General features: G+C 41.8%; 1 protein-coding gene across 3 annotated transcripts in view; it reads right to left on the minus strand.

The window, feature by feature from the left end:
* PCNX2 (pecanex 2) overlaps positions 1-20,728 on the minus strand; it is a 324,094-nt gene extending 303,366 nt beyond the window's left edge. For 2 of the 3 annotated variants that reach the window (XM_008268254.3, XM_051821460.2), the window contains exon 1: positions 20,304-20,728. In XM_008268254.3, coding sequence (XP_008266476.2) covers positions 20,304-20,456 — 153 coding nt within the window. In that variant the 5' untranslated portion in view covers positions 20,457-20,728. Of the gene's footprint in view, positions 1-7,312; positions 7,596-20,303 lie in introns of those variants that run through there. The other variant, XM_051821462.2, reaches the window with a different exon arrangement.
* Between the last annotated feature and the right edge of the window lie 3,373 nt (positions 20,729-24,101).

Consider the following 24,101-nt stretch of genomic DNA (forward strand, 5'->3'; position numbering starts at 1 on the left):
CCAGAGGTTTGTCTTTTAACTTGGATATTCTCTTTTTCTGCCTTACCAGTCTGTTGTTAAGGCTTTTCACCACATTTTTTATTTGATCTATTGAATTCATCATTTCTGATATTTCATTTTGATTTCTCTTTAGGATCTCAATTTCATGGGAGAAATTTTCCTTCATGTTATGTATGGATTTCTTTAGTTCATGAATTTGCTTCTGATTACTTTTAAGTAATCCTATGATCAATTTTTTGAGTTCCATTTCTGGCATTTCTTCAGTCTCTTCATCTTCACATTCTAGTATTGAAGTGTTGTGTTCCCCTGGGGGCGTCATGTTGTCTTCCTTATTCTTGTTTCTGAAATTGCTGTGCTTATTTTTAAACATTTGTGGAAATACTAGTTTTTTTTTTTTTTTTCCCCCATGATGGTTTTTATCTTTGGACTATGCCTCTGCAGCTTAGTAAAGTGTCTGCTCTTTCAGTGAATACCCAGAGGTGTGTGCTGGGTGTGGTCAGGGAGCTCTGTTCAGTGTTTCAGTTTGAGGGGAGTGTCCAAGGTGACACCCACATTGGGTGTGTAAAATCTCTCTCTTTTTTTTTTAATCAGAGGTAAGGTTTGATTAGCTCTGTTGGTGTACTCTCATATTCACCTCATCTCCTCCAAGGAGACCAATGCCAGGCGCTAGCCCCAGTGGGTACAATATTTATCCACACTGCCACAAGAACCACACAAAGTATCAGTGCAGTCCTCAATGTGAGCACAGATCCACAGCAATGACCGTCATCAGGGAAACAGGGAGCCCTGAGCACATGGAGCCACCCATAGTAACTGCCCAAAGACCCAACCACACCCTGCACCCTCCCACACAGCCAGTGTTTTCACAGTCACAGCATACAAGGCTCCCACAGTCAGACACCCAGCTCCCTGTCAATTCTCCCAGCCAGACTGTCTCTTCTCTGCTGGTTTCTGGGCCCATAGAGACAAGCTGGCACAGTTATGTGTGTCCAAAATGACACCCACCCCACTTCGGCTAGTTATAGGACACTGGTGCCAGGTGGTCAGGAAGAGAAAAAAATGTGTCCCCCCCTTTTTCCCCTCTATTTGACAGGTACACTGTGGCTCCAAGTCAGACTCACACCAGGCTCTTCCTGTAGCTTTATCACCAGTGGTTTGGGCTGCTGCAGTCTGAACTCTCCTCATTCTCCAAACCTGGTGCTGAGGCTTTTGGCTGCTGGGGTCCTGAGTTGTACACATCCACACCCTCCATGTAGAACCACGGTATCCCTCTAATTTGCATGGAGTTTCCTCTGCAGCTTTCTCCCTAACTCTTCCCTGAGTGTGTACTCTCTCCACTTCTATTTTAACTATCTAGACTAGAGCAGTAATTTCCCTCCCTATTCTGCCATCTTGGAATCCTCCATGATTTAGTAGACTCATGTTTATTTTAAATGGTCATTGTAAGAATTAACATTTTGTTTACATTTTAATATATATTGAGATAAACAGAACAAATCAATCAATAAGCTTATTAAAGACAAAGTAATGTCAACCTTGAGGCAAAGACAAACTCAACCATAAATCTGTACTGATGCTGAGATTGGAAAACCATGTCATGTGTTTCCTAATAGAAATAAATGCATCATTTATAATTAAAAATAAGAATTAAATAATTTTAAGGTTTGGGGCTGATATTGTGGCATAGTGGGTAAAGTCACCACCTGTGATACTGGCATCCCATTTGGGTACCAGTTCATGTCCTGGATGTTCCATTTCTGATCCAGCTCTCTGTTAATGGCCTGGAAAAGCAGTGGAAGGTGGCCAAAGTGTTGGCCCCTGCCACCCACGTGGGAGACCTGGATAAAGCTCCTGACTCTTGGTCTGGCCCAGCCCTGGCCATTCAGCCAGTTAGGGAGTGAACCAGCAGATGAAAGAATCTCTCTGTGTCTCTCCCTCTCTCTCTGACTTTCAAATAAATAAGTCAATCTTAAAAAAAAATAATTTGAAGGTTAACAAAATATAAGCTATACCTGAGCAAGGCTATATTTTACATCTAATATAAGGCATATATTATATATGTAGTATATAAATCAAAACATTAACTTATTTTTCACTTCCAGATTTGGTAAATCCACTTACTTACTACTGGAATATCTGAGTGAGTTCATTGCCACCAAGTGCCTTTTTAAGTGTCCCATCTGCCAAGGACTGTCCAGTAGGTTTCTGCTCCTTCCCTTCAGTGTTTTTGTTTTTAAATTTTTTATATATTTATTATTTATTTCAAAGTCAGAGAGACTAGAGGTAGAGACAGACAAACACAGACAGACAAAGATCTTCCATCTGCTAGTTCACTCTCTGAATGCTCACAATAGTTGGAGCTGGGCCAGGCAAAAGCCAGAAGGCCAGACCACAATCCAGGTCTCCTAAGGGTAGGGAGGGAACCAAGTACTTGAGCCACCACTGCTGCTTTCTGGGTACATAGCAGAGGAATTTGGAATCAGAAGCAGAGCCTGGACTCAATCCCAGGCATTCTGAGATGGTATGAATGTGTCCCAGGCAGTATCTGAACCACTGTCCTAAATATCTGCCCACATTCAGTGTTCCTCAGTTGAATAAAAAATAATATTCACATTTTGGGCACAGTAACTTCTCATTGTATAAGATGTTTAGAATCTCAGTCCTCCACTATTTTATTATGACATTTAATTTAAGTGCTTTTTTGATAAAATTTACTGAGATAAGTCCAAAAATGTTCCAAACAAAAACTTGCCAATGGTCATGGAGGTTATCATTCCCAATGTGCATCCATTGTGCTGACTTAAATATAATAAACATAGGTAGAAGGCATCCTGCTGCAGCAGAGGTCATGACATTCATGGACCTTGCCCATTAGTATTACATAATGGTCACTTTCTTCTTTAGCTCAGGGTTTCTCAATTTGGCTCTACTGGCATCATAGGTTGGATAGCTTGTTGTTGGAAGCTGTCCTGTGCACTACAAGAGGTTCAATAACATCCCTTACCTCTAACACTAGGTGCCATAGCCATCTCTCCAGCTGTGACAATCAAAAATATCTCCAGACATTGACAAATGTCTCCAGAGAGTGGTTCAGAATCAATATACCCCACTTTGCAATTGAAAACAAAGGCTTAGCTGACCAATGTATAAAAGTCATTACTTTGATCCAAGCCTACACATAACCATAAAAAAAGTCCCTATATCTACAATTTCAAATTCATGAGGCTGGCGCCGCGGCTCACTAGGCTAATCCTCCGCCTTGTGGCGCCCGCACACTGAGTTCTAGTCCCAGTCAGGGTGCCGGATTCTGTTCCAGTTGCCCCTCTTCCAGGCCAGCTCTCTGCTGTGGCCAGGGAGTGCAGTGGAGGATGGCCCAAGTACTTGTGCCCTGCACCCCATGGGAGACCAGGAGAAGCACCTGGCTCCTGCCATCGGGTCAGCGCGGTGCGCCAGCCACGGCGGCCATTGGAGGGTGAACCAACGGCAAAGGAAGACCTTTCTCTCTGTCTCTCTCTCTCACTGTCCACTCTGCCTGTCCCAAAAAAAAAAATTTTTTTTCATGAAAGAGATATAGAAGAGCAGACAATTTCAAAGTAAATTAATGAAGGTGTTATAATTCAAGTAAATAGAAGTGTGTTTAATTTGGTTTGTGGGACGGAGGTACTGGGCCAAGGAAAACATTCCAGAGAAGTAAAAACTATGAAGACACCAGAAAAGCCACATGGATGGAAGAGCATCTGCAAAGCACAGGACCTCCTAGGAAGAGCAAATACATACTTTGGAGTAATAGACTTGGGATATTTGAAGTAGGAAGCTAGTGGTAAGACACACAAAGATTTTATATACTAAGATTAGGAGTCTGATCTTCATGTTGAAGAGCACAGAAGGCTGCATAAGCATGGAAGCAAACTGTCGGTGCTTAGATTTTATAAGCTCATCATTATATATGGACAGATGGAGAGAGAAGTGGGGCCAGCAACGAGAAGACAAGGGAGGGGCAGCCTACTTCATAGAATTGTGACAATGTTTAAGGAAAGCATTCATATGAATGCTCATTATGCAACATAAACTGTGATTGTTCTCCAAAATTGCTTCAAAAAACAAAACACTGATTGGAACATCAGCTTCACATACCAGAATATTTGGGTTTGAGTCCAGGTTTGGTTCAAAATTCCAGTTAATAATACTCTGGGAGGTAGCAGGTGTTGGTTCAAGTGCTTGGGTCCCTGGCATCCACATGGGAGATCTGAATTGAGTTTCTAGTCCCCACTGTTCTGGGCATTAGAAGACTGAGCCATCAGATGAGAGCTCTGTGTCTCTGTTTCTGTCTCTCTTTCATTCACTTGCTGAAGCTTGCTATTTCTCTTTGTCTGTTTCTCTGCCTCTCAGGCAAATAAATAAAAATTATTTCTTAATCTATAAAAAAGCTTGGAACTAGCTCTGTGACACAGTGGAATAAGCTGCAGCCTGCAACACTGGTATCCATCTCATATCGGAGCACTGGTTCAAGTACTGGTTGCTCTATTTCTGATCCAACTCCTTGCTAATGAACCTGGGAAGGCAGTGGAAGATGGCCCAAATATCTGGGACCTTGCCACCCATGTGGGAGACCTGAATAGAGTTCCAGCCTCCTGGTTTTAGCCTGGTCCAGTCCCAGCTGTTGTGGCCATTAGGGAAGTGAGTTAGCAAATGGAAGTTCACTTGCTTGCTCTCTTGCTTTCTATCCCCCACTCCCTTTCCCCCCTCTGTCACTCACTCTGTCTTTTAAATAAAATAAATCTTTTTTTAAAAAAACCACTGCCTCTGGCTGGCGCTGTGGTTCACTAGGCTAATCCTCCGCCTGCAGCACCGGCACTCCAGGTTCTAGTCCGGTTGGGGCGCCGGTTCTGTCCCTGTTGCTCCTCTTCCAGTCAAGGTCTCTGCTGTGGCCCGGGGAAGGCAGTGGAGGATGGCCCAGGTGCTTGGGCTCTGCACCTGCATGGGAGACCAGGAGGAGGCACCTGGCTCCTGGCTTTGGATCGGTGCAGCACGCCGGCCCTAGCAGCCATTTCGGGGGTGAACCAATGGAAGGAAGACCTTTCTCTCTGTCTCCCTCTCTCACTGTCTAACTCTGCCTGTCAAAAAAAAAAAAAAAAAAATACTGCCTCTGCTCTCTTATGCCAGTATTAGAAACTCAAAAACTGTTTCTAAAAGAAAGCTTTGATAGCTTTAGTTTTAATAGCACAACTGTTGAAATAGCTGAATAACCTTGCAAGGTGACTACTTGAAAGGAGCCAACATATGTAAGTTGTTGTATTTTTTTATCTTAAAAAGAAATTGTTTAAGCAAAAAACTGTGGCAGCCCCCTAAAGATTTAAACATGGATTTACCATTTGAACAAGAAATTCTCAAAAGAAGTGGAAGCATGGTCTCAGAGATATTTATGTGCCCTATTCACAATAGCCAAGGAATAGAAACAACTCAAATGTCCATAAAAGATAAATGGATGAATAAAATGTGCTACATACATGCAATGGAAGATCACTCAGCTTTGAAAAGGAAGGAAATGCTGACACCTGCTACAACATGGATGAACCTGGAGGGCACTGTGCTAAGTGAAATGGTGCAATTCAAAAAAGGAAAAACACTGCATGATTACATTATATACAGCATTTAGAGTAGTCAAAATCATATATATCGAAAGTAGAACAGTGGTTTCCAGGGGCTGAAAAAGAGACAGAAATGGGGAGCTATTGTTTAATGGGCACAGAACTTCAGTTCAGGAAAATGAAAATGTTCTGACAATGGATGGTGGTTTTGTTTGCACAACAGTGTGAATTTACTTAACTGTACACTTAAAAACAGTTAATACTGGTGGGGGCACAGCACTGTAAAACAGAAGGTTTAAGCATTGCCTATACTAGTATCCCATATGAGTGCTGGTTCAAGACCTAACTGCTCCATTTCTGTTTAGCTCCCTGCTAATGCACCTGAGAAAGCGGTAGAAGACAGTCCAAATGCTTGGGCCCCTGTATTTACATGGAAAACTCAGATGGAGTTTGTGTGTGTGTGTGTCTGTCTGTCTCCCTCTCTGTGTTACTCTACCTTTCAAATAAATAAAAATTTATTAAAATGTTAATATGGTAAATTTATATATACATATTTCATCTCAATTCTTTAAAAAGTAATTTCTCTGATTATGGAAAATATAAAACAAGAAATAACAGTTCACCAGATTTTCCACTGATTCTCCTTCTAGAATAATCTCTCGGCCGGCGCCGCGGCTCACTAGGCTAATCCTCCTCCTAGCGGCGCCGGCACACCGGGTTCTAGTCCCGGTTGGGACGCCGGATTCTGTCCCTGTTGCCCCTCTTCCAGGCCAGCTCTCTGCTGTGGCCAGGGAGTGCAGTGGAGGATGGCCCAGGTGCTTGGGCCCTGCACCCCATGGGAGACCAGGAAAAGCACCTGGCTCCTGGCTCCTGCCATCGGATCAGCGCGGTGCGCTAGCCGCAGCGCGCCGGCCGCGGCGGCCATTGGAGGGCGAACCAACGGCAAAGGAACACCTTTCTCTCTGTCTCTCTCTCTCACTGTCCACTCTGCCTGTCAAAAAATAAATAAATAAATAAATAAATAAATAGAATAATCTCTCAACTTCAAATTTTAGTCATTTAATCAGTATTTGAAGTCCAGAGAAACTGCAAGCAAAAGTCACAGATTTTCAGGTGAGTCATAAAGATGATTAAGTACATATTTATTTAGTGTTCCAGGTATTCAGCAAATGCTTATTAAACACATATTCTGAAACAGGCACTATGAATGGCATTGGGGAGAGAGCTGTGAACCATCAGGCAAATATCTGTCTGCAAACAGCTTCCATTATAGCACAGACTAATTACAATGAATTGAAAAATTAATTGATTTTTTTTCCAATGAGGGTACTTAACCTAGACTGGAATGTCAAAGAATAATCTAAGGAATTGGTGTTGAACCTAACCACTAAAGAATGAACTGGAGTTAATTTGGAACATGGAGTGAGGAGATTCTAGGCAGTGGCAACAGAATGTGTGCAAAGGATACAAAGCAGAGTGACAGTTAAAAAGGCCTCTGCAGCTGACCACCCCAGTGAAAGAGAGGGGAGGAGAAAAGTACAGTGAGGCTGGAAGGGTGGGGCAAATCAGATGCAATGTTTGCTGGGCCCCTGTGTTCCTTTACTTCTTTCTAGGAGGCCAGTGGCGACCTGCTAGTTAATCTCCCCATCTCCACTCTCCAGTTTTCAGGATAGTGCCTCCCAAACACCACTGTAATCACACCACTGCCCTGTGCAAGCACCAACCTCTCTCTTGTACTTCTTATATCAGTGCCAAACTTCATGTTCAAGGCCCAGTGGGTCTCCAAGGCTCTTTGTGAATTGCATAACAGGAGTGAACTTAGCTGTCTTCCACCAAGGGCAGGACTCCAAACCAACATGGCTTCAGCAAGTACACTATCTAAATAGAGATAAGATTAATGGGCATAAAATGTTGTGTAACCAATATAGAGTCCACACAACAGAAGGATTCACTCAGGAGAACTGCCCTACATGAGCATCAAGGCAATCCAATCACAGGAAGTGGAAAAGACCACCAAGAATGGGATTTTTTTTTAACTTTTATTTAACAAATATAAATTTCCAAAGTACAGCTTATGGATTACAATGGCTTCCCCACCCCCACCCCCATAACTTCTTGGGATTGTTACTAAGGGTTCCATGGTGTAGGAATTAGATAGCAAAGATATGGAGCAGGGATCTGGATGAGGGCACTTACCACGACCACATCTGGCAACAGGTCAAGCCAGAATAGCAATCTGACTCCTGAAGGAAGAAAGGCGATGATGAAACCCAGAGACAAATTTGAAGAGAAGTTTCCATTTAGAGAAAGGGGGCAAGCAAAGAATATGAAGGAGCAGTGAATGAGCAATGAGGAAAGCCTGGATTCATCTTTCTTTTCAAAATCATAGGTTATACTAATCATTCTTTACTGATCAATTAATTAGTAAAAGCTTTAGCAAGTGTGGCCAGTGTTTTGGTACAGCAATGTTAGCACTTACAATGCTAACATCCGTATCAGAGTACCACTTTGAGTACTGGCTACTGCACTGCTAACCCAGCTCCCTGCTAATGCACCTGGGAAAACAGCAGAAGACAGCTCAAGTACTTGGGTCCCTGCCACCAACATGGGAGACTAGGATGGAGTTTCTGGCTCCCAGTTTTTTCCTATCCCAGACCTGGCCATTGTGGCCATTTTGAGGAATGAATCAGCAGATGGAAAATCACTCTCTCTCTCTCTCTCTGTCATCTTCCTTCTCCTCCCTTCTTTTCTCTCTCCCTCATTTTATAGCTCTACTTTTCAAAATAAAGAATCTTTTCATAAAATAAAGGTTTCAATGAATACTATGAGTTTTCCAAATAGACTGAATCTGCACTACTCATAGATGATTGTTAGACTTTTATGGACTCTATAATCAAGTAATTACAAACTACTTGAATGCAAGCGCTGTGTCTACCTTTGTGTGACCTACAGTCCCTGACACATAGCACAGGGCCCTTTCTAGTCTTCAGCAGCATGTTTGACCCTGATCTCCCACAAACCCATTTTCAAGGTTGCAGAAACAGTGACAATGGAGAACTGTACTCTCTCAAGAGCTGAGAAAACCAAGAAGAGGGAAAGTCTAGAGAGAAGAAGCTGATTCATGCCATGGTGTCAGGGCTACTAACCAGGTCCTCTTAAGACAGCAAATCTCAGATGTGCAGAGGAGAGGGGGGATCCTGCAGCAATGAGACATCATGTGAGTGGGACCAGTACCTTAAGTGCCAGTTTACCGCCATGATTGCAAGCAGGGTCAGGTCGTTAATCTCATAGAGTGAAGAAGGTCTTAAGAACTGTGCTTGGTAGTGGGAATAGGGGAGAGAGGCTACTATTTGGGGGGGGGGGGGTAGAGATTTCTAGGAAGTCAAGGTTATTTGACAAGCAAGAGACATGAATCAGATTGTGTATCTCTTCCATGGCATTAGCCTGGCTTCTTTAGTACTTCCCAGCTGAAGACACTGATGCTATCCACTCAGTCCCATTCAGGTGCCCACCACAACCAGTTGTAGGCCTGGGAGCAAATCTCACTGCTAACAGTCCAGCTACTCAAGCTGACAGAGATGAAAATTACAACATTAATTTCTCCTCTCACCCCATAGGATGCAACTCACTCCTAAATGCACACCATTATATTATGACTTCATGAGGGCTGAAACTGAAGCATATTTGGCCACATCTTTCCCCTTAATATGGCAATAGTGTTATTCACTAACTTCTCTAATTTTAGACTCCTCTTCTACATTTTTCTGGCCCAGATATGAAATGAGCCATTTCTCAAAGAGCCTGTGGTAGGTACTTATCACTATCACTAAATAACCTGGCATAGGGTACTTTTGAAAAAAAGATTTATTACAGCTCATGATTTTGGAAGTTCATAGTCCAAGATTAGGCAGTTGCATGGGTCCAGCATCTGAGGAGGCAGTGGAAAGTAGAAAGAATGTAGTAGAATAATCACACAGAGGGCCAGGAAGCAAAGGGAGAATGGCTGGGCCTGACTCAGGCTTATATAAGGACTCCTACTAGCCCTCTCACAAGAATTACTCTCTGAGGATACATCCCCAGTGACCTAAGGCTCTCCTAGCAGTCCTGCCTCCTAGACAATATCATTATTAGACCACGCCTCTTTCCTCTCAGGACTACCAACCTTCAACTTTGGGACTTAACCAGATACATGGGTTAGGGAGCCAAATCATGTTAAAACTAGAGCAAGGCCCTAGTTCCTTTTAGACAAAAAAATGGCATTTAGAGGTTATAATCTAAGTTCTAGATCTGTCCACTCTCATTATCATTGCTTCTAGTTTTTTTCAAAATACAGAACCAAAAATACTCAAATGCATTTTTAGAAAGAAAAATCATGATTTCTAACTTTAAAACTTTAAAACTTAGTTCCACATAAGGTCTTGCATTGTACATTTTGTTTTATTGTTAAAATTGCTTGCTAAAGATTTTTTTTATCTTCTTTACCTTTCAGTACATATATAATAATTTCAAAATATTTATAAAATCTTATAACAAAATGATTACTGAATGCAATTTAAGACGTCTTAATGGTTCTTCTGTTTTTAGGTTATATCATTATGCTGAGAAACTCTTTAGTTAAAACCATTTGAAATAGATTTGGTTTGGGCATATCACCAAAATATCAAGCAAGGTTCATCACCCATGTCCAATCCTACTACTTCCCTCCATTCATTCTTTCCTTTTGTAACTACTTTTTAAAATAATTTTTTAAATTTATCTTTTCTCTGCGTATTTTTTAAAAACATAAGCAACTGCATGTATACTTCACTTCTCCTTCCCTCTTTTTAGTCAACACATAACTTCTGACTTTTTTGTTTGTTTCGGTTGAAAGTATTACCTAGAGATCGTTCTACAGCCATCTCTTTTATCATTCATTTTTTGAAAGCTCATAATACTCCAAATTAGCTATACTATGGTCCATTCAATTAGTTCCCTAGCAACGGACACTCCTTTCTAGTCTTCTGCTATAAAAAATAGTGTTTCATGGGGCCCGCACTGTGGCATACTAGGGAAAGCTTCTGCCTGCAGTTCCAGTATCCTATATGGGCAATAGTTCAAATCCCAGCTGCTTCTCTTCAGATCCAGCTCTCTGCTATGGCCTGGGAAAGCAGTAGAAGCTGTACCCACATGGAAGACCCAGAAGAAGTTCTTGGCTCCTATCTTCAGATCAAGCCAACTCTGGCCATTGTGGCCATTTGGGGAGTGAACCAGAGAATGGAGATCTTTCTCTCTCTTCTTCTCTCTTGTAACTCTGCCTCTCAAATAAATAAAATCTTAAAAAAAAAATCTTTAAAAAAATAGCACTTCAGTTATTCACCTGGTATGCATACCCCTTTGAATTTTAAGAATGGCTATTTATTTAAACCTCATTAGAAATTATCTTTTAGATTATTGCCATATAGATGCACAAAATTGTATTGTTTTAATATATAATTCTTGGATTATTAGTAAAACAATTTTCACACATTTATTTGCTATGTAAATTTGTTTGACAATTGTTTATGCCACATTTAAAATATACATATTTTCCTCATTGCTTTGTATTAATTCATAATAGTCATATAAAATGATAAAGTCCTGAGCACAGGGGACAGATCTGTTTTGTTCTCTATTGCACTCTCAACACTCAGGTTTGTTATTCAGTAAATACTTAGTTAAAAATATTAGTAACTAAATACAACTATTTATGATAGCAATTTTACATGACGCATTTTTCGTAACTTGTAAAATTGTGCAGTCTTTGAAAGTTATTTAGCCTTTGTAAATCTCTATTTCTTCTGTGAAATGGGAATAATAGTTCTTAATAGTATTTTTATAAACAATAAACAGATAAGTAAGAAATAATTAATATATTATCTGGTACATAATAAGCACCTTCCAATACTAGTGTCTCTCATTATCACTATAATTATCATCATCATCTACCCATCATTCATCAACACCATGGAATAGTAAAGCATAATAATAAATATATGCTTTAAGATGCAGCCAAGAACAAAGCAAATTTTTATTGCCTGAATAGACAGAGCCATTAACATATATTAAGAAAATACAATCAAAAAAATCTAAGCAACTGCTTTCTGGGGAAAATTATTTGTTTCAGGGGATATTTCTTATATGCAGGTTATCTCTCTTCTTCCCTGATTATTAAGTATCTGCCTGTAGTCTTTTTTTTTTTTCTGCCTGTAGTCTTGAAAGCAGAAATTAGTTAACGAAAGACAGAGATGACCAATGGGATATGAGTATTAGTTCTCTGACTTTTTTTGGTTTGTTTTTGAGATGGTATTGACTTAGTGGAAGTAACTGAAACATACACATACTCCAGTATAAGTATTCCAGTCAGAGAATAAAAGATTAGAAAATTCTTAAAGTCCTTCACAGTTTAAAACCTCTATATTTCCTTTCTATATTTAAGACTCATCATCAACAATAAATCAGGTAAAACTGATTTTTATTTGGACCAATGACCTATTTCTTAAGTCCAAGTTTCTCATGGTAGGAAAATATGTACAAATTATATAAATACCACAAAGCAATACATAATCACTACATAATTAATGAAACAAAGGTTATCCTAGAGGCAATACCAATTTGAACTTCAAGGCCTACCAATACAAGGAAAAATGTCTCTGTTTTTAAATTCCATTTTTAAAGACCTGGAGTCTGGCCACAGCATTGTGGTGAGCCTACTGTAATGGGCCTGACCACATACTGTTCTGTGTGCTACCAAAACTCTTTCTTCCCTTTACTGAGTCAGAGTCCATTAATGGAAAAAGCTATTTGCTTATCCACCATGTATGAAGCATCCAACAGGGGACCAAGAGGGAAATCAAATCACAGCCCCACACTCACAGATTCTCTGAGCCTCCCTTGATTCCAAACCTTTCTCCAGATGCTGTGCCATTTCCCTGCTTCTGCATGAAAGAACCATCTTCTTTCTTCACCTCCATTGCATCTTAAACCACAGCAATCTGGCCTCTACTTCCCAACACTCCTCTAAAAGTGTTCTTGTCAATGTCTCCAAAGACAAAACATTACTACGATTTGCTAATTTTCTCAATAGCACACAATGCAGTTGCTCACAGTTGCAATGATGTCTTCCTTCTTTTTCTAAGACACGTGCCACCCTGGCTCCTCCTTGCCTTGCTGACACTTCCTCTATGCCCTACCTCTGCATGTGGAGCTCCTTGGAGCTCAACGCTTAGGTACTTCTCCCATTCTACACACTCAACCTAGAGATCTCACTCATTCTCTTGGCAGTAAATAAAATCTCTATATTAATGACTATCAATTTCCTATTTTTAGCTTGGAATATTCTCAAAGCGCCCCAGATGTATATTCAACTATCTACCCAGCATCTCCACTTTGATATAAAAAAGGAAACTCCAAACTACTATGTGCAGATGTCAATGTTTGGTTTCTCATCCCTTCCTGATGACTGTCTTCTTCCATCTTTCTTCATCTCAGTCAATGGCAACCCACACACCTCTTGTTTAAAGCAGACAATCAGGCATTGCCCTCAATTCCTCCCTCACCCTATCTCCTTCACTCTGAAAATGAACTTATCACTAACTCCTATCAAAACTTATCCTCATTTCTCTATCTTGCTGCCACCTCCATCTCTTGGCTAGATGACTAAAATAGGCTCTGAACCTCCCTCTTCTGTTTTTACTTTCTCTGATCTGTTTTCTACCCAGTAGTCAGAGAAAGTTTCCAATAAAATAGTTCAGCATAACTTTTTATGTTTTCTTGAACAATGTTAATGTTTTAAAAATCTACAACATAAATTAAATCAATAAGGATGGAGAAATAAATTATATAGCTACAAATGAACCTAACTACATATCAAATTGATAATAAAACCACAAAGATGAAACCTAATGAGAAAATAATTAATCCATGTAGCTTTAGAATGCAGTACCCAGGTAGTATATTACTGGTGGATATATACTAAATAACAATAACCTTTAAATAATCCTGAACTTTAAGATGTGTCTCTAGTAGTGTAATAGGGGTTGTAAGTTCTGTGTGAATCTTGGGATTGAACAAATGGTATTGTGAACCAGTGTTCTCTCTTTGGGTGAAGTGAAATACAAATGTGGAGCAGGGGAAGAAGAAAAAGAGTCCTTTGGTTTAGATGGAATTGAAGGTCTCAGAATAAACTCTCGATGTTGTGGGGAGAGGGAGAGTGTCTCCAAAGAGCTCATGGAAAATGTGTACTATGAAAAAACTGCATGGATTTCAAAATGTCAGTGCAACCCTAAGAGACTGAAAATGAGTCCCCTTCCTAAACTGGAGGTAGAGTTGGCTGCTGTCTGGTTCCTCCCCAGAAGACAGGAGAGAGAGACAGATTGGCTGGCTGCTCTGACAGAGGGATGGAGAAGTTGCTGTGTTGATTGTGGTCTGCCCTCTGAGACTGTGGTTGACAAGGGAATAGGTGAGCATTCACATGGACTGTGTCCAAGACCCTGCACAAGTCTGCTTTACACAGCATCTGAAAGGGCTGCTAGAAACTGCAAAAGAAGGAAGCTGGAAGTGGAAGAAATTAGCAAGCAGCTGGGAAAGAGATTCAGCAGCCTTCCTCAAGGAAACTACAGGTGGGACAACAAGAATGGAGTCTTCGAAGGTGTGTGAATGTACCACATCAGAGAGGCAGCTGGGAAACTGTGGCATGCCTGGAGTACTCAAAGTCAACTAAGCACCATTCCAGTCAGCAAAGAACATCCCTAGTCTCCAGTGCCCAGGGAGTCAGAAACATCATCCAGTGTGTGCAGGAGAAAGGCGGCAAGAAAGAGACCATGTTGCTTCATACCCCTTTCTGTCTGGCCAATGACCTAACGGTTGCAGCTTTGAATCAAGCCCGTGTTTTGAGACTTAAAGCAACCGTAGGACTTGTATTATCTGTGACCTGAGTCATGGGACTTCCTCATATTTCTATCTGGATTATGCAAAACCTCCTCTTGAGAGAAAATTGAAAGGGAAAATGGAAGACCAAAGAGGTTGCTTTATTGCTTTATGGTTAAACCCATGACCCCACACATAACATCTGCTCACATGTCTATAAAATAACACTGGAAGAATACACAAGATGCTGTGGACAGTGGTTGTCTCTCAAGTGTGGGGAAACAATTAAGTTTCACTATACTTTTGGGCACTTTCAGTGTTGACATTTCTTCACGTCAGTGTGCAGACATACATGTCCATGCTGTGAAATTACACAGTAGAGGCAGTATGGCTGAATGTGTAAGACCTCCACCTGCTTGGGCTCTAATTCTGGTTAGGTCATGACAAGCTGTGTATCTGTAAGGCCGTTAATCAAGTTGTCTGGGCCAGTTGCATCTGCTGTAAAGTGGAATGATAGTGCCTCACAGGGGCATTAGGAGGGTGGGAAGATTTAGCATATGCAAAGTTCTTACAAAAGTACTTGCCTCCCATGTGCTTAATAAGTGGTGCCTGTTATTATCACCCATTCCAATAATTATAATACAATACAATTTGTTAATGCTAAAGGAGAAAAACTATCAGAAAAAGATAATGGAAAAATCTGAATACCATGAAGAGCTAGTTTATTTTCTTCTTCCAGAGTACAGGAAAGAGATTTGAAGTGCACAAAGTGGGAATAAGCTTGGGGAGTGTTTAAAAGTAATAATTTAAGAAAAAAATTATTAAAGACAGAAAATGATAATCACCTGGTGTTAGGTTCCACCTAAGAGAATTAACACCAGTGAACTGGACGCTTCAATTAAAATTAAAATCAATAAAGTGTTAAAGCTTTAGACATAACATGGGGAAAATACAGTGTATATGAAAAGAGCACCCTGCAAAATATCACCAGTCACTAATGAGGAGAAATCTCAAGATCCCCTAAAAGAAGCAGGAGAGGGAAGGGAGACATAAATTTAACTACCAGAAAGTCATGAACATGGGAAACTAGAATAGAATTAAAAAGCAGTCCTGATTTTCAGAGGGTGCCTGCAATCAAGCTTCCTGCTGATGCTCCTGGGAAGACAGCAGATGATAGCCCAAGTGCTTGAGCCCTATCAAGCCGTGTGGGAGACCTGGAAGAGTTCCTAGCTCCTGGCTTTGGCCTGGCCCAGTCCTAGCTGTTGCAACCATTTAGGGAGTGAAACAGAGAATGGAAGATCTCTCTCTTACTCACTCATTTATTCTCTCTGCCTTCCAAATAAATAAAAAAAATAAGTTATTTTTTAAAAAACAAGGTCTGTAAGCCTAAATTCAAAAGGCAGAACTAGAAACAGAATATGTTCAGCTAAAATAAAGGAAAAGAAAACATAAAGTTGCATCCATGAAGATCCAAGCTTTCTATCTATACATGAGAGAAAGGGTGCCCATCTTAACAACAATTATCAGCCCTGGAAAATCCTAGATGATGTGGCCCTGCATGGGGTCTTCAAGGACAGGATGATTCCATCCATCTTTCCACTACTCAATTTTTCCTTTCTACTAGAGTTGACTAAAATGTCACCAAGAATATCACAATCCTATTTTATGTGTGTCTACCTGTCAGCAGAGTTCAAAGTACTCTCATGTGTAGAGTGTGAACCAGCACAGTGTCATTCATGGAAAGGCCTAAGTTTTGGATACAACAGGACCTCTAAAATTCTGAATTTTACCATCTATTATCTCTAAATAATCTTGGGCAAGTAACTGAACTTCTCTGGACCTTAGTTGCTAAATGTATAGAATGAAACCCATTTTACAGATGGGAAAAATGAAGGTCTGGAGAAGTGAAGTAACTTGTATAAGGCCTCAAATTAACAACAGAAAAACAGAAACAATGTCTTCTGACATGAACCTGGTGCTCTCAGAACTTACAAAAGGCCAGAATCATGCTCATGTTCTCCTGTTCATAAAGCTCTCCATTGAGTTTTTCATCTCAAAATAATAACAAATGCGATAAGTGTAAGTTTAAATATCTTTGAAGACAAATCTTTGTCCAAACATAAGTAAGTAGACAATGAATCAAGTAAACTCCAAACCATCTAGATTGGAATAATGTTTTTCACTGTGTTTTATTTTTAAATATTTATTTTATTTGTTTTGAAAGACAGAGTTACAGAGAGAGAGAGAGAGAGAGGAGACATCCATCCACTGGTTTACTCCCAAATGACCGCAATGGTCGGAGCTGAGCCAATCTGGCCAGGAGCCAGGAGCTTCCTTCAGGTCTCCCAAGTGGGTGCAGGGGCCCAAGTACTTGGGCCATCTTCTACTGCTTTCCCAGGCGCATCAGCAAGGAGCTGGATCAGAAGTGAGGCAGCCAAGACTCGAACCAGTACCCATATGGGATACCAGTGCTGCAGGCCATGGCTTTAACCCACTGCACCATAGTGCCAGACCCTCACTGTGCCCTTTTTTAGCATTTCTCATAAACATATAGTTTATAAATGCTAATAAATAATTACTTTGCACATTACTATTCATATCTAAGTAAATTCTAGGGCTTAGAAAATTCATAAAATTTATATTCATATATTCAGGGTTCTCATCAAATTGAAATGTGTATTCTCCCAACAGTGGAACTATCTTGATTAAATGTTTAAACTGAAATTGAGCAAAAACCAAAAAAATCCAGGACACATTAAATAACAGAATTTTTAATAAGCTTCTGCTATCAGTGAGCAGTTATCTTTTTTTGGATCCAATTCTTGCAAGTAGAACAAATTGAAAAAGATGTAACAATCACAGGCAGCACTGAAGTGCCGAGGAATATATTTTAGCATCCAGAGCAGAGGATAGAACCTTCAGATGGGGGAGGGAGACTCTTCTATCTAAGGGCACATTCAGAGGCCAGGAGACCAGCATAAGAAAAATAAACTGTCACTTTTGAAAATGAGATAATCCATGTATTAAATAGTAGTACAAAAATAGATGTATTCACAGATAATTATTCTATGATAGATAAAGGCACATTGGCATAAAGATACAAAAATTTTGGTATAAATCTTTTGATCAAAAAAGTCCAACACAAGAGTAAATTTAATTTTGTTCTTATTATTTGAGAGACAGCACATGCATGTCAGAGTGTGAGAGCACACTCCCATCTACTGGTTCACTCCCCAAATGCCTGCAACAGCCAGGGTTAGGCCAGGCCTAATCCAGAAGCAGAAATCCGATTCAGGTCTCCCACCTGGGTGACCGGGACCCAGCAACTTGAACCATCACCTGCTGCCTCCCAGGGTGTGCATTAGTGGGTAGCTAGAATTGGAAGCAGAGTCAGGAATTGAATGAAAGTACTCCAACACTAGATGTGGGAGTCCTAAGTAGCATCTTAACCTCTAGGCCAAATGCCCAACCTTCACTAAATAAGAATTTTAAAAGAAGACAACTTCCTGTTTCCAAATACAAGAAATAAATCAAGGTACTTAGTAAAACATGATTAGGTAGAAATTAAGGGTTCTGATCACATGTATATATCAAACCTTAAGTGATGTTTTATAAAAATGAATCTGTAGGCATACAGGAAACACTGCAGAAACATACATTAAAAGTTAAAATAGAGTGATGTTTTAGGTGCAGTGTATGTTGTCTTGATTACCAGAAAATATTCATGTATATATGGGAGAGGGGTATGATAAAGGCAACACAAATGCTGGTTGGAACAGAGAGATGCACCAGTTTATGATATAAGATTACTGTTAACTAAATGCAGGACACTCAGCAAGGTACAACAAGGAAAAAAAAGATGGATCAACAAAATCAAAACCTATGCCCTCATAAAGCTTGTGATCTAGGGGTAGAGGTTATATACACACATTTCAACAACTAAGTACAAAGCACTTAGAGAAGGTGGACTTCAAAAAGTGTTGTAATACTCATATTAAATATAGAACGGTATAATAGCAAAAGAGAAAAGAAATTAAGACTAACTAGATGGAATCCGAGACAGGGAGGGCATCCCATTGGGCTTTGAAGGACAAAAAGATTTTAAAAGAGAAGGAAATGCAAAAACTCTCTCATATTAAGCACTTGCTATGTGGCAGGTATTGTGAGCTCTTCCATTCATGAATCCATTCTGCCCTCAAGTTCACTCCACAGGAAAGGTACTGTTTTGTCCCTGCTTTACAAACCAGGAAGCTGAACTTTGCTGAAGCTTACTCAAGCTTCCACAGCTAGCAAACAGAGCCAGGACTTGAACCTAGGCCTGTATTCCTCAAATCTCTGCTATGCTACTCTCTAGCCAAAGAAGAAACATCGGGACCTATAGGCTAAAAGAAAAAGATGCACAAAATCACAACAGGAAATTTGCATTTATGGAAGGGCCTCCATGCAGTTCTGTATGAAATGCTTTTCATATAAAATTTTCATTTTTTTGAAGTGATCATCACCACATCCATTTTAACAAGGAGAAAACTAAGGTTTAAAGAGGTCCCATGTCAGCCTAAACAGCTAATAAGTACATGGTACTTCAAAAAGTTCATGGAAAAAATGGAATTAAAAGTAATTTTTCTGAAAAAAAAAGTTTTGGAAATCCATACATGGTTTGTTAATACTTTGCATTTTCTGTGAACTTTTTGAAGACCCTTCATAACAGAACAGAACTGTAAATCCAAGTCTGAGTCCAATCCCAGATCAAAATAGACATATGGCTTTGCCATCTCATTTAACTCCCCCAAACCACTCCATAAATATGGTACAATCATGTTTCTCATCTTCCATGTGAGAAAAATGAAAAAAATCAAATAAGGTAAATAACCTTCCCCAAGGTCATAGAACTAGGAAGAAGTGGACCCAAAATTTAACTCAGGAAGCCTAAATTCACTCAGAATTCTCACTCTCCGGTTAAACTACCATAAAAAAAAAAAAAAGGAAAAAGACAACAAATCATCACCATGCAAACTCATCAAAGATTTTTGCTTGTGGAAGACAGTCCAAATAGCATTTTAGGAATAAAGTCCTTCAGCAGACACATCAAAATTAGATTCTCAGCACACAAACTTTAACAAGCCATGCAGCACTTTATCAATATAGATTTTCAAATATAAGTAGCTACTGCTTCAATTCGGTATATTTAATTTACCTAAGAAGGTCATGTATGTAGTTATTCAGCAAATATTCAACTCTAATAAACGTTCAGGTCCCAAGTAGGTAAGTAGGTACCATAACCTCTGTTTAGCATGAAGTACGTTGGATTTATCCATTTTTATATTTCCCTAATAGACTCCTTTGCCAGCAGTTTGGAAATTGCAAGGTGAGTAACTGATAATGGAACCTGCCTTCTCCAAGCAAAACAGGAGGGGAATAGGGTGAAGGATGCATAAGAACTGAAATAGGTTTGCCTCTGACATTTCGTTTTGCCTTTTTGTCTATCATGTACCATATTTTACACCAAACATTATCCCAACTAACCAACAACGAGGCCTAGGGCTGTCCGTCTACTTGAAGGGGTCAACGTTCCCCAGCGACAGCAGAGTCTGACTCATCTAAATACTTGGCATCAATTAGTGAACCCAGAGTCCTGTCTACTCCTTGCCCTTCCATTGACTCCCCCACCCCACAGCGCCCCGTTTCCTTGCACGTTCTCGGTCCCAAATTCCTGAAGCCCTCCCGCCCCCGCCCCCGCCCCCTTTAGGAGATCCTGACCTGCTCCCTCGTGAGGGTTCCCTTCTCTTTCCCTGCCTCCCCACAGCTCCCCGGAGCTGGACTTCCCCCACTCACCAGGTGCAGGGCCAGGGGCAGCAGCAGCAGGAACAGCCACAGGTAGAGGTGGCAGCTGTTGGTGAACTTGCTCTGCTCAGGGTCGTGGTACCAGCCGCCCGTGAGCGCGGCCCACACGCCCTGCCGAAGCAGCTGCAGCACCTGGGACACCATGCCCGCGGCGACCCGGGGCCGGCGAGCGCCCGGCTGCGCCCTGCCCGCCCCGGCCCGGCCCCCAGGCCGCCTCAGATTTAACACCCGGGCCCTTAGGCGGCGCCACCGCCGCCGCCACCGCCGCCGCCACCGCCGCCGCCGCGCCCTCCGCCTCCTTCCACCCCTCGACTGAAGCTGGAGTTGCTCTGCCCGGACGCGCGAGCCGCGGTGCGGGAGCCGGCTGCTGCCGCCGCCGGGCAGGTGGGCGCCATGTCCGAGGGAGGAAGGATTTTCCCGTCGTGCTCCGAGGCGCCTGCTCAGAGGATGTTCCCGAGGCCCCTCCCAGCGCCCGCCCGCGGCCCCTCCCCGGGCCTGCCTTAGGGGCAAGGGTTTCTCTAAGACCCTCAGGCTTTTCTTGGGCCTCTACCGGGGCCCGCTTTCTTCTCCCTGCTCTTCCTATTAGGGAGCATACAAGGCTTAAAAGTCGAGGGTAGCTGGGTCACTTCATTGGCCTTGGTGGTTTTTGCCGCCTGAGTCACAGAACTCAAGATCCTGTCCCACTTCTTCCAAGCGCTGCTGACCCCAGACCTTCTATTAGCCCAAGTGCAACCTGTCCCTTCGGTACTGACCTTTTCTCCTCCTCTTCACCCACCCCCACCTCTGTCCCCTCCCCTGTTGACAACTTGGCATGTGAAGTTAACTACTTCTGTGGTTCAGGAGGTTTCATGTCTTTTTGTATGTTAACCAGACTGCAATCCCAAGCATCATTCAGCTCTCAACTCTTTCAGTGCTATTTCAGTAAGAAGACCCACTAGAAGAAGAATCTTTATTATATATTTTATTATTTACAGTAGATACATTTCAGATTCCTTTCTGAGAGCAGGTTTTGGCAATGGAGGAGATAAAGGGAACTCTTCCTCCTTCGGAATGAGCACAGGAAACTCTGCATGAATTAAAGCCTTGGAAAAGAACAAAGATTAGAAGACTCCATGATCCCCAAACATGCCTTCCCTGCATCAAGCTGAACTTGTCTGTCCCAAAAATATCACATTTCTCTCCTCCATGTGCCTGCCTGACTTGTGGCTGCCTCTGGTCCCAGAAAGGCTTGCCAACCTTACCACGCTGAAGTGAGATGAGGAGGCAGTGCTAAGGAGATGGGGGAATCACAGTGTTAGGTCTGCCTTCAACCTTAGCCGCTCTTCATTCTGCTCTGCATTCCCCTGTAGCAGTGACTAACCAAAACGCAGCATGGCTGCTCCTTTGCTGGAAGACAAGGTGGATGTTTGTGTATACATCTCCTCCATGCTTGAAACCTGCTGGGTGCTCTGTAAGAGTTTAATGAATGGACCAGTCAGTGAACTCCCCACTAAAAACCCACACAGAAGGACCATCTTCTTTTGCATGGATAAAGGAGGAATGGCCATACAATAGATCTTTTCCAGCACTGAGGGAGAACCTTGCTCGTTTGTCCTAATCAATTGAATATTTGATGAGCATCTTCAGTGTGCTAAGCATTGGGCAAAAGACTGAGAAAACAAATATAAATAAAATATAGTCCCTACCATGAAGTTCTGTAAGAGAAGGTAGGAAAAACAATAGGACTTGAAATAAAATATGCTAAGAAAAATGTGCTGCATGCGATACTAGGCCAATACATATGTATCCAGAAATATGGAAGAATCGGAGCGCTGAAGAGGCCTGTGCAAGTGTCTATGAAGGAGGCTGGTGTTAACGAGCCTCAGACACTAGGGCTTAAGGCTAAGCAGTAGCTTTCCAGACTCAAAACTATGAATAGCTCTCCAGGCAGAATCAGGATACTTCAAAAAATTCCTGGAAAATGAGTTGAAAGGAAGGTTTAGGAGTGGGTGTTTAGCCCAGTGATTAAATGTTCACATCCCAAATCAGAGTACCTAGGTTTGTTTCCTGGTTCTAGTTCCTGACTCCAGCTTCCTACCAATGTGGACCCTGAAAAAGGATAAGAAGCCAAGATGACTGTGGATTACAAGGATTAATTGCAAAGGCAGGACACAAGAGGAAGGGAAGTGGAAGACGAAGGAGAGGCTGATATTGCACAGGAGAAAGTAACTTAAGAAAGATGTGCTTAGGCCGGCGCCGTGGCTCACTAGGCTAATCCTCTGCCTTGCGGCGCTGGCACACTGGGTTCTAGTCCCGGTCGGGGCGCCGGATTCTGTCCCGGTTGCCCCTCTTCCAGGCCAGCTCTCTGCTATGGCCCGGGAGTGCAGTGGAGGATGGCCCAAGTCCTTGGGCTCTGCACCCGCATGGGAGACCAGGAGAAGCACCTGGCTCCTGGCTTCAGATCAGCGTGATGCGCCGGCCGCATCACGCCGGCCATGACAGCCATTGGAGGGTGAACCAACAGCAAAAGGAAGACCTTTCTCTCTATGTCTCTCTCTCTCTCACTGTCCACTCTGTCCACTCTGCCTTTTAAAAAAAAAAAATGTGCTTAATGATATCAAATGCCAAAGAAAAGGCCAAGTACAAAGACTGAAGAGTGTACTTAGGACTCAGCCTTTGGGAGTGAGCTAATCAGGTACAACCACAGCAACTGAAGATGATGAAGTGGGCAGAGGCCTAATTGCATTGAATTTAATGTAGAGAAGATTTAGCGGCCAGAGAAAACTGCTCCTTAGAAGAGCCTGGCCATGGAGGTGGGTGTGATCTAAATGTGATACAGTCACAAGAAAGTATTTGTTTTGATTGATTGGCTTTAAAAAAAAAAGATTCAGTTATTTGTTTATTTGAAAGGCAGAGATACAGAGAGGCAGAGGCAGAGGAAGACAGAGAGAAAGGTCTTCCATCCACTGGTTTACTCCTTAGATGGCTGCAATGGCTGAAGCTGTGCCAATCTGAAGCCAGGAGCCAGAAGCTTCTTCTGGGTCTCCCATGCAGATGCAGGGGCCCAAGGACTTGCGCCATCTTCTACTGCTTTCCCAGGCCATAGCAGAAAGCCGGATCAGAAGTGGCGCAGCAAGGTCTCGAACCAGCAGCCATATAGGATGCCAGCATTCCAGGTGGCTGCTTTACTCACTACACCACAACATCGGCCCTGACTGATTGGCTTTAATATGGGGGCTGGGGAGAGAAGCAAGCGTGCATCTTCACTACACAACTTTCCTGGAATGGTCTTAACGTATAGTCCTGGATTTAATATATTGTATGTATTGATTACTCTGAAATCTCTGGTTAGCCCTGAGCTTTTTCCTGAACTTCAGATTCACATCCACTTGGGATCCCCCTACTACAGGACTCTCAACATGTTCAAACGTGTGCTCATTAGCTCTCCTTTATTGCTAGCCTCCTGTGTGGCTTCTCTGTTCGAATTTCAGCTGATGAAACCACAATTTACCTAATCCCTTAAGACCAGGAGCTATCCTAGATTCTTCTTCCCTCTCTCCACCCTATCTGGTCAATGACCAAGTCTATCAATCTTAGCTCCAAATGATTATTAACTACACATGTTTCTCCTATCCCTCCTACTACTGCTCCAGGTCATGTTCTCAGGATTTCTCCCTTGAACTATCAGAGTGGCTTCCTACATGGTTTTTATATCTCAAACTTAAACCCTCTATATTGTTTAAGATCCAGTCAGAAAAAAGGAGCAACTCTAGCTTTCAAACAGCGATAACTTTACACAGGAAATAGAAA

The sequence above is a fragment of the Oryctolagus cuniculus genome, chromosome 13 (assembly GCF_964237555.1).
Source record: "Oryctolagus cuniculus chromosome 13, mOryCun1.1, whole genome shotgun sequence".
Lineage (NCBI taxonomy): Eukaryota > Metazoa > Chordata > Mammalia > Lagomorpha > Leporidae > Oryctolagus > Oryctolagus cuniculus.